Here is a 15,673-nt window from a genome sequence, read left to right as displayed (position 1 = left end):
AGGATTCAGCTGTGTGCGATATGACTCAAAAACGACGAAAGCTGTAACAAAAGACAAAGTTATCTCTGAACACAGAAAGAAGAAAACACAATAAAAAGTAAAGCAGGGGTTGGCTAAACACCCTAAAGAACACATTGCTTTTCATTCCTTTGGTCTTCATTCAAACATTGTATGATTTTATACATTATTTACTAAGATTACACGTATTTTAGTGGTAGATTAGTGGCCACACATTGTTGATGTCTTAACATTGTAAACAATTGCTTTGCGCTTAAATCACTGCATTCAAAGCAAAGTTTCTGACGTGTTCGCTTTGAAGTGTTCGCTATTTACTTCATGAAACCCAATAGGCTGCAGGGGTTATGTTTAACACGCAAAAAAGTACAAGTGCTGTGATTGGCTCACCGAACAGATGAGTTTTGCAATGATGTCTCGCTGCATCTAAACAGTTTACAGTATCGGTTAAAGAGCTCTTTCATCTCAGCATGCTCGTAAAGCAAAAACCTTAAGCAGACTAGCAAAAATGTGGAGGTCCACAGATGGCACTGATTTGAGTAAAAGCATCGAATTATTGGAACCCACTGAACTTCACAGTTGAAGACGAACTTCTGCTTTCAATGTTGAACACCGCAATGCCAATTATGCAATGGCGTTAGATTGAAGAAGACTTCTTTGTTGATATTCATGGATAAGGATAGAAAAACAGAGAACGTATTTACTGTATCTCGGGTAAAGAGTGAGTTTTGTTTTAATGACCCTGAGGAGGAATGTGGGTTGACACTGCACCAGGTTCTCAGCAGGAGTCAGCAAGCAGACCGGTGGATCTGTTAGAGCGGAATGAAGCCAAATGGTAGATGTTACCTTCGCCTTCCCAGGATGAGCGGCAAGGCTCCAATGCTTAAATACCAGTGAAATGAAGCAAGGATCAGCTGCTTCCAGCGCACTGTCCAAACAAACTGAAGCGGCAGAGTTTTCAGAAAACAAACTATATGCACAGCCCTTCCCAAATATAGCACATTCTTGCTGACACAAAACTTTTGGATGCATTGGTGATGGCAAACAGCGTGCACAAAAATGACATAAAACTAACCTGCAATAGCTTGAGCATTACGCTTTCTTAAATTGGATTCATGGGACTATGGTTTACCCCTTTTAAATATAATTTACACGTATTTTAAAACAATTATACTTTTAAACTGAAACATTTCTTGTGAAGTTAAAGGTTATATCTCACTGAATGTATTTTACAACACAATGCAAAAACCAACTCGTAGCAGTTTTGTCTTGCCTTTGAATAAAAAGTCTGAATGTACTGTACTAAGAACAATATACAAGAGAAACATACAAAGGAAGTAAAGTTGTATGTTTTTCTTTCTTTAAGCATTATTAAAGACAATTAAACAATGTTATTATAAAAACAAGTAAACGAATAGTAATAACTTCCATCATGTTAAACGATAGTGCAAATTTAAGTGCACTTGTGATGTTTTCAGCGATATTTGTCGTGAAAATTTTTTTTTCTTCCAGAACATTAAAAAGATTACATTAACGTGTAGTCTGTTAATTACAACATATTTTCAGGGTATCCACCAAAGTCCACAGGAGGCACATAAAACACCGGAAACAGACAGGCAACGTGAGCGTCATGACAGATCTTTACATTGATGTGCATTTAGTGCATTGTGCTGAAATCTTAACTAAACGCATTTCAAAGGTCCAGCAGGCCATCTGGCTGTTGAGTAATCCAATCTCTACTCTCAATAAGATCTGTAATGGGAAATGTCTGTCATTTTCCGCACAAAAGCCTTTCGTCAGGTTTAAATGTGCCATCTCTCCTGATGGGCCAAACACGGCACAAATGAAGCATTGCATCATACGTTACTGTTACAATGTTTACGTCAATGGTTTTCATTAAAGTGCTTTTAGCATACAGTGTTGTGAAATTTTGTGGATAGAATGAGACAATCATAAACAGCAGTAGACTAAGACGTAGGGCCCTATCGTACACCCGGAGCAATGCGGCGCAAGGCACAGCGCAAGTGTTTTTGCTTGTTTCAACCCGCCGCAGATCTAATTTTACTATCCTGCGCCGCGTTGTTTAAATGGCAAATGCATTTGTGCTTATTTGTGTGCCCATGGGCGTGTTGGTCTAAAAAAGAGGTGTGTTCAGGTGCGTAGTCGGCACGTTTCTACTTTTTGAGGAACTGAAAATAGACTGCGCCATAGACCAACTCAAACCTGGTCTTAAGTCTAATTTTTTTGTTATTTATAGAGGGGGTTAAGAGTATGTGCCTTTAGGCAGTTGCACATTGCACGTACATTCTGCACATTAGACACAGAGGGAGGCGCAGAAGCACAATTATACCAAAATATTTATAAAAATTAATTACAATGTAAATTATTATTATTGTGGACATAAAGATACAAATCCGGCTTGTCCTGTAGATGGTCGGTTTGCACGCTTTAACCTCTCGCACAAGCAGACACATTTTTGTCTGCTATTCTGAATTCCGCCGTGTAAAAAGCAAATCCGTAATGGCGCGGGCGCAACTGCCACTTAAATGGAAGATAACACTCTGATTGGTTCCCTATCGATACTTCACTCGTACTGCGTAGCAGGACGCTATGGGGAAAACTCCTTTTTCTCCGATGACTGAAGCAATTCAAAAGCGCAGTGAAAACTGCACGGTGATTGGTTGGAAAAAAGCAGAGCTTTAAACCAATCGTAGCGGAGCTGCCGGACCAATGGCGATGGCACCCGCCAAAATGGGCGGGGCTTATGGCTATATAAGCAGACACATCGCCGTAGGGTCTTCAGATCTCTTCTCCTTCAGCGACGACTCGTCTTCGCTTCCCGAGACTGACTGCTTCGCCGTCGAGAGAGCACCTGCAGCGGATTCGACCTTCGGCTCAGCGCCTTCGCTCCAGCGGATTCATCAGCGGCTTCGCTCCGGCGGCTTCTGTTGGCGTCTTCGCGTGTGAGCGGCTTAGCGATCCAGCCGGTCTTTTCCCTGCCGCTATCCGGCGAATCTAAAGAGCAATTTTCACGCTTTCTTTTCAGAGAGCGTTTAGAGCAAATTTCCTGCGGCATTTACGTGCAGTTTTCACTGCGCTACAATGCCGCGTCGTCCCTGTCGCTCGTGTGGGGTTTTCCTGCACGCTGTCGACGGTCACGACGAGTGCGTTTCATGTCTGGGTCTCTCCCACGCAGAGAACGCGCTAAAAGAGACGGAATGCTCTCACTGCGAGAGTATGAGTCTCTCCTCTCTGCGCTCGCGGATAGCTTTCTTTTCAGAGAGTGACTCCGCCCCTCGATCCCCGCCGCCGCTGCTCGCACAGGACTCTGTGCGACAGAAGCAACGGGGTAGAGGAGCTAAGCGCTCGGGGAAACGCGAGCTCACGCCGGCACGCCGTGCCTCGTTTTCCCCGCAGAGAGATGTTTCCCCGGTTTGTTTCACCCGAACAGATCAGCGTCCACTGGCGGCCGCCTGTGACATGATCTCGTTCGGTGGAAACGAACCGGAGGATGACGACGCCATGTCGTTAGCGGCTTCAGACGGGGAGGAGTTAGCGGGCTCGCTGGATGACCCCGCCCCCTCGCCGTCTCCAGAACCCGGCGGACACGCCCCCAGTGCGGACTCCGAGCTCTTCCGGGTCCTCACGAAGGCTGTCAACGAGCTGGGTTTGGAGTGGTCTCCCCCAGAGGAACCCTCTCGCAGCCGCTTGGACGAGTGGTTTTTGCCGGGGCGCCGTCAGGCTCCTCGTCAACGTAACTCACCGTTCTTTCCAGAAGTTCACGGCGAACTCACGAAGTCATGGCGCGCCCCCTACTCGGCCCGTCTTCGACCTTCTTCCTCCTCTGCGCTCACCTCCGTGGACGGCGCAGAGGAAAAAGGATACGAGAAGCTACCCCCCCCTCGATGAGTCTGTGGCCGCACATCTGTGTCCGCCCGCCGCCATCGGATGGAGGGCTAAAGCGTCTCATCCTTCCAAGCCGTGCAGGACCACCTCGGCCCTCGCTGGACGCGCATACTCGTCCTCAGGCCAGGCGGCTTCAGCGCTTCACTCCATGGCTGTGCTCCAGGTCTATCAGGCCAAGCTCCTCCAAGGCATGGATGAGTCCGACCCTGACCCTGCGCTCTTCAGAGAGCTACGGAGCGCGACGGATCTTGCTCTACGCGCCACCAAGGCCACGGCCCAGGCGATAGGCAGATCCATGGCCAGCTTGGTGGTGCTTGAGCGTCATCTATGGCTGACGCTCACGGAGATCAAGGATGCGGATAAGGTCCCCTTCCTGGATGCTCCTATTTCCACGACCGGCCTCTTCGGACCGGCGGTGGAGGGTTTCGCAGAACGCTTCACGGCAGCGCAGAAGTCTTCGCAAGCCATGAGACATTTTCTGCCTAAAAGACCCGGATCTCGGCCGGTGGCGAGCCATCCTAAGCCAGCCTCGACGCAACAGCCGGTAAGAACCCCTGCTGCTCAGAAGGCTTCGGGAGCTGACAACCGTCAGCGCTCCCGATCTGGACGGCGCTTCCCGCATCCTCAGCGACAAGGTCCCCGGCCAAAGATCACGCTGGACCCTGCGCCTCAGGCCCCATCCTGAGCTCCATGCGAGGAAGAGGAAGGCTACAGGGCCCGCTCCAGCCGGCCCTCCTTCAAAAACTGCTCTCATGTCTGCCAGGTCACCCCGTTCAGTTCCGGGTGCCGGCAAAAATGTTTTGTTAAAATGCAATGTTGTAAGTGCGGGGCCTTTTCTAACGCCCACACCACATTCTGCAAAATGTTTAATAAAACACAAACTTTGTCAAAAAAAGAGCAAACTTCCTCTTCCATTGTTCCTGGGAGTCAAGCCCCCAAAAGGCGGCGTATCTCCTCTCTACACCCAAACCCTTGCCACCCGGGCCAAGGCCTGGAGAGCCATCCCCGGGGTATCAGACTGGGTTCTGGAAATAATATCCCAAGGATATTCACTCCAGTTTGCTCGTCGACCCCCGCGCTTTCGCGGGGTCGTCCCCACCCGAGTGCAGGACTCAAATTCTCACGTTCTGCGCACGGAGTTGAGGAATTTACTGGGAAAAAGAGCCATAGAAATGGTTCCCCCAGACCAAATCGAGTCAGGCTTCTACAGCCGGTACTTTCTCGTACCAAAGAAGGACGGCGGCTTCCGCCCCATCCTCGATCTCAGACATCTGAATCACGCCCTTATGAAACGGCGCTTCAGAATGCTCACGATGAAGCAGATCCTCTCGCAAATTCGCCCAGAGGACTGGTTCTTCTCTCTGGACCTGGAAGATGCTTACTTCCACATTCAGATAGCCCCTCGTCACAGACGATTCTTGAGATTCGCCTACGAGGGAATTGCTTATCAATACACGGTCCTTCCATTCGGACTCTCTCTAGCTCCCCGCACTTTCACGAAGTGCATGGATGCGGCTCTCTCCCCTCTCAGACAGAAGGGAATCCGCATTCTGAATTACCTCGACGACTGGCTTGTTCTAGCCCAGTCGGAGGACGAGCTAAGGTCTCACAGATCCCTCCTCCTCAGCCACCTGGAGTGCCTGGGACTCAGGATCAATCTGGCCAAGAGCGCGCTGTCACCCAGCCAAAACATTTTGTTCCTGGGAACAGTCTTCGACTCGAAACGCATGACCGCCAGAATTTCGCCAGAACGAGCTCTGGTCATTCGACGGCTTGCGGCCTCATTCACACCCGGGGTGTCACGCCCCCTCAGGGTTTTTCAGAAAATGCTAGGTCTTATGGCCTCTGCATCTCAGGTACTGAGTCTGGGCATCCTCCGGATGCGCCCCCTACAGTACTGGCTGAAGCCCAGAGTTCCTCCACACGCTTGGCGTCTTGGACGTCTACGTGTTCGGGTGGACCAAACTTGCGTGATCGCCCTAGCCCCGTGGATAGATCCCCTTTGGCTAGAGCAGGGTGTGCCCCTGGGCTCCACGTCCAGCCGGAAAGTAGTCACGACGGACGCCTCCAGCACGGGTTGGGGGGCTCTGTGCGATGGCGAACCGGCCTTCGGCCTCTGGTCGAACCAGGAAAGAAGCCTCCATATCAACTACCTGGAAATGCAGGCAGTATGGTTGGCTCTCCGCTACTTCCTACCGGTGCTAAAAGATCGTCACGTCCTAGTCCGATCAGACAGCATGACGGTGGTATCTTACATAAATCACCAGGGAGGCCTCTCCTCAAGACGCCTTTTTTCCCTAGTTTCTCACCTCTTGGAATGGGCCCAGTCCAATCTGTGCTCACTGAGGGCAACTCATCTTCCAGGCAAGCTGAACCGGGGAGCAGATATGCTATCTCGGAGCAATGTTCCTTCAGACGAATGGACGCTCCACCCCATGTCGGTTCAGCAAATCTGGCAAATCTTCGGCAAGGCAGAAGTCGACCTTTTCGCCTCAGAAGACAATACTCATTGCCCGACGTACTTTTCGAAGGGCAGGGACGCCTTGGCCCACGCTTGGCCCAACCGGCTCCTCTATGCTTTTCCCCCGATCGCGCTCTTGCAGCAAACGATCAGGAGAATCAGGGATCAAGCTCACCGAGTGCTTCTGGTAGCCCCTCTGTGGACGAACCAGCCTTGGGTCGCAGATCTCTCCCAGCTGCTAATAGCAGCCCCGTGGCCCATTCCCCTGAGGCGGGACCTCCTCTCTCAGGCAGGGAACACGATATGGCACCCCCAGCCAGAGCTGTGGGCTCTGCACCTTTGGCCTCTCGACGGGAGCCTACGGACCTCCCAGAGAGCGTACTGAACACCATATCACAAGCTAGAGCTCCGTCTACTAGACGCCTCTACGCCCTCAAATGGTCTGTCTTCGCCTCCTGGTGTACAACACGCGGCGCTGACCCAGTGTCCTGTGACATATCACTGATACTGTCATTCTTACAAGAGTTGTTGGATAACGGCCGTGCCCCTTCCACACTCAAAGTCTATGTGGCGGCTATTTCAGCCTCACATACCCACATCGGAGGACAAGGAGTGGGCAAGAACGATCTTATCGTTCGTTTCCTGAAGGGCTCTAGGCGGCTACACCCCCCTCGCCCTCTTACAGTTCCCTCTTGGGATCTGCCCACGGTCCTGAGGGCTCTAAGGGGTCCTCCCTTTGAGCCGCTGCTATCTGCAGACCTCCGTCCGCTAACGCTCAAGACCGCTCTGCTTCTCGCTTTAGCATCGGTGAAGCGTGTGAGTGACTTACAGGCTCTCTCTGTGAGCTCATCCTGTCTGGAATTTGGGCCTAACGACGCCAGAGTCGTTCTCAAACCAAGACATGGCTATGTACCTAAGGTGCTCTCGACTCCGTTCAGAGCACAGGTTATTTCGCTCTCTGCGCTCCCCTCCTCAGAGCGGGATCCAGAGCTCAGTCTGCTCTGCCCAGTCAGAGCGTTAAGAATATACATCGAGCGCTCCGCCCTATTTAGACGGTCGGAACAGCTCTTTGTGTGCTTCGGCGACCGCACCAAAGGGTCCTCGGTCTCGAAACATAGACTATCGAAGTGGATAGTTGAGGCTATATCACTAGCTTACTCTTCCTTGGGCCTTCAATGCCCCACTGGAGTTAGAGCTCATTCCACGAGAGGCGTTGCCTCCTCCTGGGCATGGTATAGCGGTGTCTCTATAAGAGATATCTGTGCGGCGGCCTGCTGGGCTTCGCCTTCCACTTTTACAAGATTTTACAATCTGGACGTACCGGCCCTTCAGGCCCGGGTCCTTTCTGCTTGAGTTAGGTCGCTGAGCCATGGCTATGGCCACGCCAGCACTTAACTAATTTGGGACGATAACCGGTCTAGGCCACCTTCTAGCTTGGCCTCTACCGTTTCCAGGGTTTCCCTGCTTTCTCCGTCTCCGAGCCAGCCTCTGAGACTATTTACGTTTTTCGTTCCACCCGTAGCACGGCGTGATTATACTGGTTCCCCATAGCGTCCTGCTACGCAGTACGAGTGAAGTATCGATAGGGAACGTACTCGGTTACTTACGTAACCTCGGTTCCCTGAGATACGGGAACGAGTACTGCGTTCCTTGCCGTGCTACGAGCTGCTGTGTCGTCGCTTCAGTCGAAGTAACCTGAAGACCCTACGGCGATGTGTCTGCTTATATAGCCATAAGCCCCGCCCATTTTGGCGGGTGCCATCGCCATTGGTCCGGCAGCTCCGCTACGATTGGTTTAAAGCTCTGCTTTTTTCCAACCAATCACCGTGCAGTTTTCACTGCGCTTTTGAATTGCTTCAGTCATCGGAGAAAAAGGAGTTTTCCCCATAGCGTCCTGCTACGCAGTACTCGTTCCCGTATCTCAGGGAACCGAGGTTACGTAAGTAACCGAGTACGTTTATTGCACGTTACGCCCAAAACACCCATTACTCATTAATGGTTAAGACCATGCGCCCAGGTGCGCCAACAGTTTTCGCGCTGTTAAACTAGCAAATGTTAAACTTAAACTTAGTGCACCCGCGCCGTGCGCTTTAAACCATTTGCTTTAAACCATGCGCTTAGATCGTGAAAATAGGGCCTGTTATTAAACACTAAAACTTAACCGTTTACTGTTGTTAATCACATCTAAATTTGAGTGCTGTATTGCCAAGTTAATGTAAAAGACTCTTGATTTTCATATTTTAATATAATACGGCACAGAACAGCATGACTTATGCATATCACAAGGTGTGATACTGCTTAATTCTCAAACTGCCCGACAAATACAAACAAGGTCTGATTTCCACGATGCTGGGCTCCAGATGCCTCACATGAGTTTCAAGATGAATCTGCAACCATAGGCAACATTCCCCAATCAACACAGTTATCCAAACCAGAGACTTCAGCCATCCAGAGATGTCTGTCATTCCAGTAATGGTCTCAAGATATCCAAATACATTAAACTAAGCTGAAAGTAATACGTTCCTCAGATGTGTGGGGAACAAAAAAATATTGTGATTTGTCATTTGTAATTCTTGTGGTGTTTTCTTGTCCCCGCAGAACGCTGAGTCTAAAATTTCAAAAGAGCACGGCTATTTTTCCTATAATTTTGCTCAGTAGAGACATGTGTTTTGGGCATCCACTACCATTTTAGCCAAATTGTTTTTAGACTAATGATGTTTTTGCAAATCAAGAAACAATTGTTTGTGTAGGGCAACTGAGTACAATAAGTTTTGAGAAAATGTTAGTAGGGATTTTTAGTGGCTGTGCAAATGACACAAAATCATCATACATGTAAAGAATATTCTGTGAAAATATAACCTCAAAGGGATATCACTCGATCTAAGAACTGCTGGATACGGCTCTGTGGTCTTGATAAAAAGGTCTTCTGTTTCATGCGCAGTAGAGGGATAACAGAAGCTATAGACATCAATGATAATAGAGCTTTATATATGTATATATATATATATATTTCACTTAAACAAACTTATCGATTTGCTTCAGAAGAGATTAGTTAAGACAACAGGGCCGTGTCGATCAGTTGATCGATGGATGCACTTTTTTGAGCTTCAAAAAACTGTTCCCATTCACTCCCAGATAAAGGATAGAAAAAAAGAACACTTTGCTCAGTATACTGTGGTAGGCTATATGAGACCAGTTTTCTTATAGCACTGATGCTTTTTGCTGTTCCAATTGCTTCCATTGTTTACCTCATCTGCAAGTCTCTTTAGATAAAAGCGTCTGCTAAATGACTAAATGTAAATGTAAGAAGGTCACATTCAGTCAGGATGCTTTGTGGGTGAGTAAAACATGTGGAAATGTAATTTTGCCTCTGAAATAATTCTTTAATATCTTAATTGTTTCTGAGTATATACTGTAGATCACAGTGAAAAGAATGGTTAAAATCAAACTTTAATGCTCATTTAATAAAAATAAAAATTTTAAACTCTAACCTGGCTTTCAGAGACTGTGTCACAAATGTTATACATAAAAACCTATTTAAATATCGCATAATAAATGTAAAAAAGATTGGTGTTTTATGTAATGGCCTTTAATTGAATTTCACGTTTTAAGCTTGGTTTAGGTTTCATTTAAATGCAGCTCTTCCAAAGTCTAAAATTGTATTATATGCATGACGTTTAGCACTAAAAATGATATCAGTCAGTACAATTTCAGGTAAAATAACAAAATCTAAGTGTAAAGTTGCAATTTTAACTAATTATATTAAGTTCGAACTCCGGAGTAACTGTGCTTTATTGATGACAGAATAAAGAATATCAGCAATTTATTATTCATTATTTAATTATTTTAAATAATGTCTGACCGCTCTCATTCTCAACATGATGTGGCAAACCAAAAACTACACTCAGCACAAATGTACAGCATGGCACCACAAATACTCAGTTTACAAATGACTCAATAGGAGTTTAGAACCTCCATTAAAGCTGTAAACTTTAGCCCATTTGTTCTGAACAAAATGGAGTCCGGCTGCATGTGAGGCTGAATCATTTAACCTTTCTGTTTTTTGAGTGAGTCAGCGAGAACAGCAAATCGGCAACAGCGGCCCACCACTGTGAACAGAAGGGGCAAAGTAAAAGGCAGAATGTTGAGAGGAAGCTGTAAATCACACATACACATAACTCTCCACTTGCTTGAGTCATGCTAATTTGTTCCTATAAAAGACCTGTTGCTGACTTTTAAGGTTTTAGCTGATAATGTTGGCAGGTGTGGATTTCAACATAAACATCTATAGGCCTCATCCTTCTAATCCCTAATGAAGAAACTTCACCGACAGCGATAATTACACCCTAATTATTTGTACTGAAAATAAGACTGAACCCAAAGGAGAGCAGTGCATGCTGGTAAGGCAGCATCCAAAGATGCTTTTGGTACTCTCCTGTCCAAGAGTAACACACCGTACAGTGGTGCAATTCAGGGTTCACGTAGCAGCGCTCATAAGGAAGTGCCTGTTGCAATCTCCCTTGTGTTTTAATGGTCTGGTTTAATCAGATTGAAGAAAAACACCTATGATTTATGCTGTGTTAGTCCAATGTATACAGCAAACACAAAAACGATTATTTTGACATGTTTGCCATGACTGTGTGTTTTTTTCCGGCTCATAAGCCCAGTTAGTGATAAATTACTCAGGGGAGTCATGGAGGAAGCATGGTCTGATATGGTATATCAGAGAATGTCAAAGAAACAATGATTTAAAAATGTTTGAAATTATTTATATTGGTAAAAAATGAAGTAGACGGCAAGAATATGTAAACCTCTGTTGCAGCCTCGGTTATGCCATGATGAGTGTTTCTTAGAAATCGTGTAAGTAAAGCTAAACAAAACCTTGTTTACAAAAATCGGGTATGTTAAATGGGAGGGAACTGATTCAATGTGGACAATACTCCATAGACCTTAATGCGAGAATTGAAAAGTGCTGCTATAAGCTGAACAGCAAACAAAGATTTATATGCATGTGAGCATACCCATACATGAACATTTGTTCAGATCAGATATAGCCCAAGAATACAAGATTCGATTGCTAGTTTGATCTATAGCCATAGCTTTTACAGCAGGATTGTCTACATTTACTTTTTTATTGATTTTTTTAAACATTATTTATATTCAAATTTTTTGTATGAAAGTTTTCTTCGGAGCTGAATTCATTTGAGGGAGCTGAATTCGTCTTTATAACTATTAATAAGCACCAAATAAGGAGTTTATTGAGGCAAATGGTTTGTTAATAGCGAGAGTTGGACCTCAAAATAAAGTGTGAGCCCTTTTTTTGTATCTATTTGAGGGTCTCAAGACTTTAAATGGAAACACTTGGACATAAGTAATATAATAATTATATTAATATTTCATAATAATTAATTGAGCTTATTTTTAAATCGTCTAAGCAGAACCCAGGTGATTGAAGGGTTCTTACTGGCCAAAAAAATTGAATGCCACCCCTATATTTCTGCAATATTTTGGTGCACAGTAGACCCAGTTCACAAAACTTCTAATGCATTGTTTGAGAAATATTACGTACTGTACGTATCTAATGGCAGACACATCAAGAGCTGTATAATGCACTATTATGTAATCTGGCTTTGGGTACTTCATCACAGCACATGCGGTTTGTGCTATAGACGACCAGACATTGGCTTTCCTTCACAGTAAGGTATATTACAGATGTCTGTCACTAACATCATACAAATCATGACTAACACACATGTTTTAAGCACTTCCAGCTGTTGTGAGCAGACGATCATTGTTCAGATGGTCTTAGTGTTTCCTGTTTTTGATCTGTCACAATGGGTCTGAGCTAGACAACTGTGCCAATGAAATGACACTGCTGGGTTTGATACATTAAATCACTTTTTAATTCTGAGAATTGCTGTTTCTGTGTTAGTCAAGGATATAACAGTCTGCCAGGTTAGCACACATTAGCATTGCTAGTGATGGTCACTATTGGTCCTCTGTCTGTGTGTTTTTATAAAATCCTGCTGGTATAATTTGCCTGTTACAGAAATGTATAACAGTGTTTACATGCATTACCATAAATTCTTGATTTTCCACAATAGCATTTCCACCACATCTTGAATGATTAAACATTTTTGCTTAATTCCACAAATTTGTATGATAATGTGATTATTTTCAAAAATAAAAAATGAATTTTCTAATCTTTTTTTTACATAAAACTTATTTAAACATATTATCTTACTGTATACTCTTAACATGTTGTCTTAAAGTAAACTTACTATTAAAAACTGATCATTTATGCATAAATTGATTGACTGAAGCACACAATTAAAATGATTAGGATTTTGTTTATGAAATCTAATAATTCATATTTTAATAAATGATGTTTTCAAGACCAAAAGTCTGGTTCAAGATTAAATCTGAACATCGAAGGTATTTAAAGCTTCATATTTTTGACCAAAATTAATATTATTCATATATATTATTATTCACCCACATCATGGTGTTTCTTTTATAGCACATTTTTATAATAAAAACAAAACATTTGTACAGCATTTTTTACATTGTTTTTTATGGCTGTATTTATTTAAAAAAGAACAGAATAATGCTGTGGTCAACCATGAGTTTTAATGTTTATGTTTTAAAATGGCCTTGACGTAACAAAGGTTACTCGAAAAAGTTGAGATTTGTTAGTCTATATAAAAATCCACAGGGACATGAATGTGCCTTGAGGAAACACTCACATGTATGACAGACGTGAACCAAATGCTCTTTCCCTTTACACACTAGTTTGTTTGTAGTCCATCATCAGGTGGACCACAGCCAACGTCTGCTGCATGCAAACTGACGCCATCTTTTCTCGGCCAGCTCAGTAGCTGGTGTCTGATTAGCATTCATCAGCGTCAGTCACCTGCCTTCCCAGACTCCCACCACCCAACAGGAGTCGCCCAGACCGCCGCCAAGACTCAAGACTCCAGGCACTCAATGCAGCCATGGAGGCCCGACACCAAAAGCAGCTTGCAAAGGCACATAATGTGTATTCAAGCAAGCATGATTACAAAGATGAAAAAGAAGAAAGGAACTTACAGAAAGGATGCCACCCACTATGTCCTGATGACTAATTTACTGTAAGTTGGTGCCTTTGTCCAGTGCCAACCAGTCAATAGGTCTATTCACATAATTAATGTTGCTAGGTTTTACCTTTGAAATACTACAACAGGTGAGATAAAACTGCAATTTATACATGCTGAAATTTCCAAATAGTATTAAAATAGTACACTTACAAGTAGGCCTATACTACTAGTACATTGATATTACTTACTACAGTACATAAATAATACCTAAAATATACTAGAACGTTTTTCAATTATAGTTATTTTTTGTTAGCTATCCAATATAGAGTATCCACTAATACATCACTGATACTATTTTGAAAGTTCAGTTGATGAACTGCATTAAATACAGTGGTTGTAAATCAGTATATTGTTTTCCTTCCTGAAACCTTTTATGAAAAATATTCATCTTTAATCTTTCTGTCATAATATGCAGGGAGGAACAGACAGACCGGCCTTGATCCCGTTTCGATTAGTTTACATTATATCCAGTTACATTCTATTAACTATATTCAGTTTTCTCTGGGCACTTATAGATCATCGTTCTGACCCACATCCAGAATGGTCATAAAATCAAGACTTCAAAGGCGCCAATAAAAACACAATGCGCAGGCGCACAAAAGCACATCTGTTGCCAGATCTCTACTTTAAAACTCACCTCTCAAAGCCCAACTGTCGTATTGATCTCTCCCATGATGAACCTGCACAAACAAAACATGAAGACATAACAGCTTAGATCAATGAGGATAAATCTTTGCAATATCTAAAATAACATTTTGTCACACATAAAATGTGTTTCTTATATGATATCACTGAGAAAAGAGTAAATAATATATAGTTAAAAGATTTGTCATAATTCACATGCATTGTTGCACCGTATTTTAGTCAACTACTGTAGTAAACTGAGAACAGTAACTTGTAATTTTGCTTTCAAACAGAGATGGCGATATAGAGACAAACTTTACGTTTGCTTGATACTGCTTTTGCGTTTATTCCTTTTTTAAATCGTTTTCAGATAAATGATGAGTTGAACGGAGAACACATTAACCTTGTCGTCAGAACCAGAACGACATGAAATTCTGGTGTGTATATGTTCCAGACACCTCATTTACATCACGCTGTAGATTTAAACCATATGTTGTATAACACACACTATAGGACGACATGAGCGGCCGCAAGTCTGATGGGCTCGATGAGACTCAATTCATTTCTCACGCTAGATGCATAAACCATACAAAGCCATTTGGCAAAGAATAAAGACTTTTTTGAACACGTAAACAAAACAACACAGTCATTTGGATCGGTGACTCATACAGTATTCCTCTAGAGTGCTACACTTCAGTCAGATTTTGTACTGCTGGACGTCTGTATTTACAGGGACACTTCCAGGTATTCTCAACTGTTCCGAGGACAAGAAGGGGGAAATTCAACGCTGTCCTTGCCAAGCGCAATATACTGCCTTGTTCAGTTGATCTCCTTAGATTGAATCAATGTGAGTCTGAGTTGTGTTTGAGCTTTGCTTTAAACACAATTATTAATGATGAAATTGGCCTGTGGATGGTTTGGCAAAAGTTACCTTTAAACAGTGTAAGTTACTATTGGTAGCGGCTGTCAAACCCTCAAAACCTTTTTCCAACCAGGGATATGAACAGAAATAAGATTTGCATGTCTGCAATCCCACGAACAAACCCACTTATATATTTCTCTGACCTGCTGTGATGGCATTTTATAATGTCTAATACGTTTGAAAGAAAATCTGTTTTTGGACTAAAAAGTACATTTTCAGACAACTGGGTCTGTATTTCAGTTCTTGCCAAAATCAATACATCAGACGGCTCCGTTTTCGCTATCGTGATGAATTGACATTATACTTTTATAATGGACACCAGTGACTATGTAATACATGGGTGATGTAATATATTAGTGTTGGCCAACAGAAGAAGGTGTTTCAAGGCATCTTCTGAATTACTATAGTTTGGCTGTTTGCTTCACTGCAGTAATATATAGAAACTCAAGCTCACATGAAGGTGAAACACTGAAGGTCATAGATGGTAAATCACATGATGTGAAACTCTCTTTATTTACTAAAATACACAGTTGCTGGTGCCACTATTTAAAATATAGGCAGTTGTGGCCTAGTGGTTATAGAAACGGACTTGTAACCAGAAGGTCACCT

At 43.9% G+C, this 15,673-nt stretch overlaps 1 protein-coding gene across 1 annotated transcript in view; it reads right to left on the bottom strand.

The window, feature by feature from the left end:
• Nucleotides 1-15,673, bottom strand: part of piezo2a (piezo-type mechanosensitive ion channel component 2a) — a 97,222-nt gene that overhangs the window by 44,885 nt on the left and 36,664 nt on the right. The window contains 1 exon segment of the mRNA XM_079447764.1: nt 14,156-14,198. Coding sequence (XP_079303890.1) covers nt 14,156-14,198 — 43 coding nt within the window.

The sequence above is a fragment of the Barbatula barbatula genome (genome assembly GCF_947034865.1).
Source record: "Barbatula barbatula genome assembly, chromosome: 23".
Classification (NCBI taxonomy): domain Eukaryota; kingdom Metazoa; phylum Chordata; class Actinopteri; order Cypriniformes; family Nemacheilidae; genus Barbatula; species Barbatula barbatula.
The sequence above is the reverse complement of the archived record's forward strand: the minus strand, read 5'-3'. Positions and strand labels throughout refer to the sequence as shown.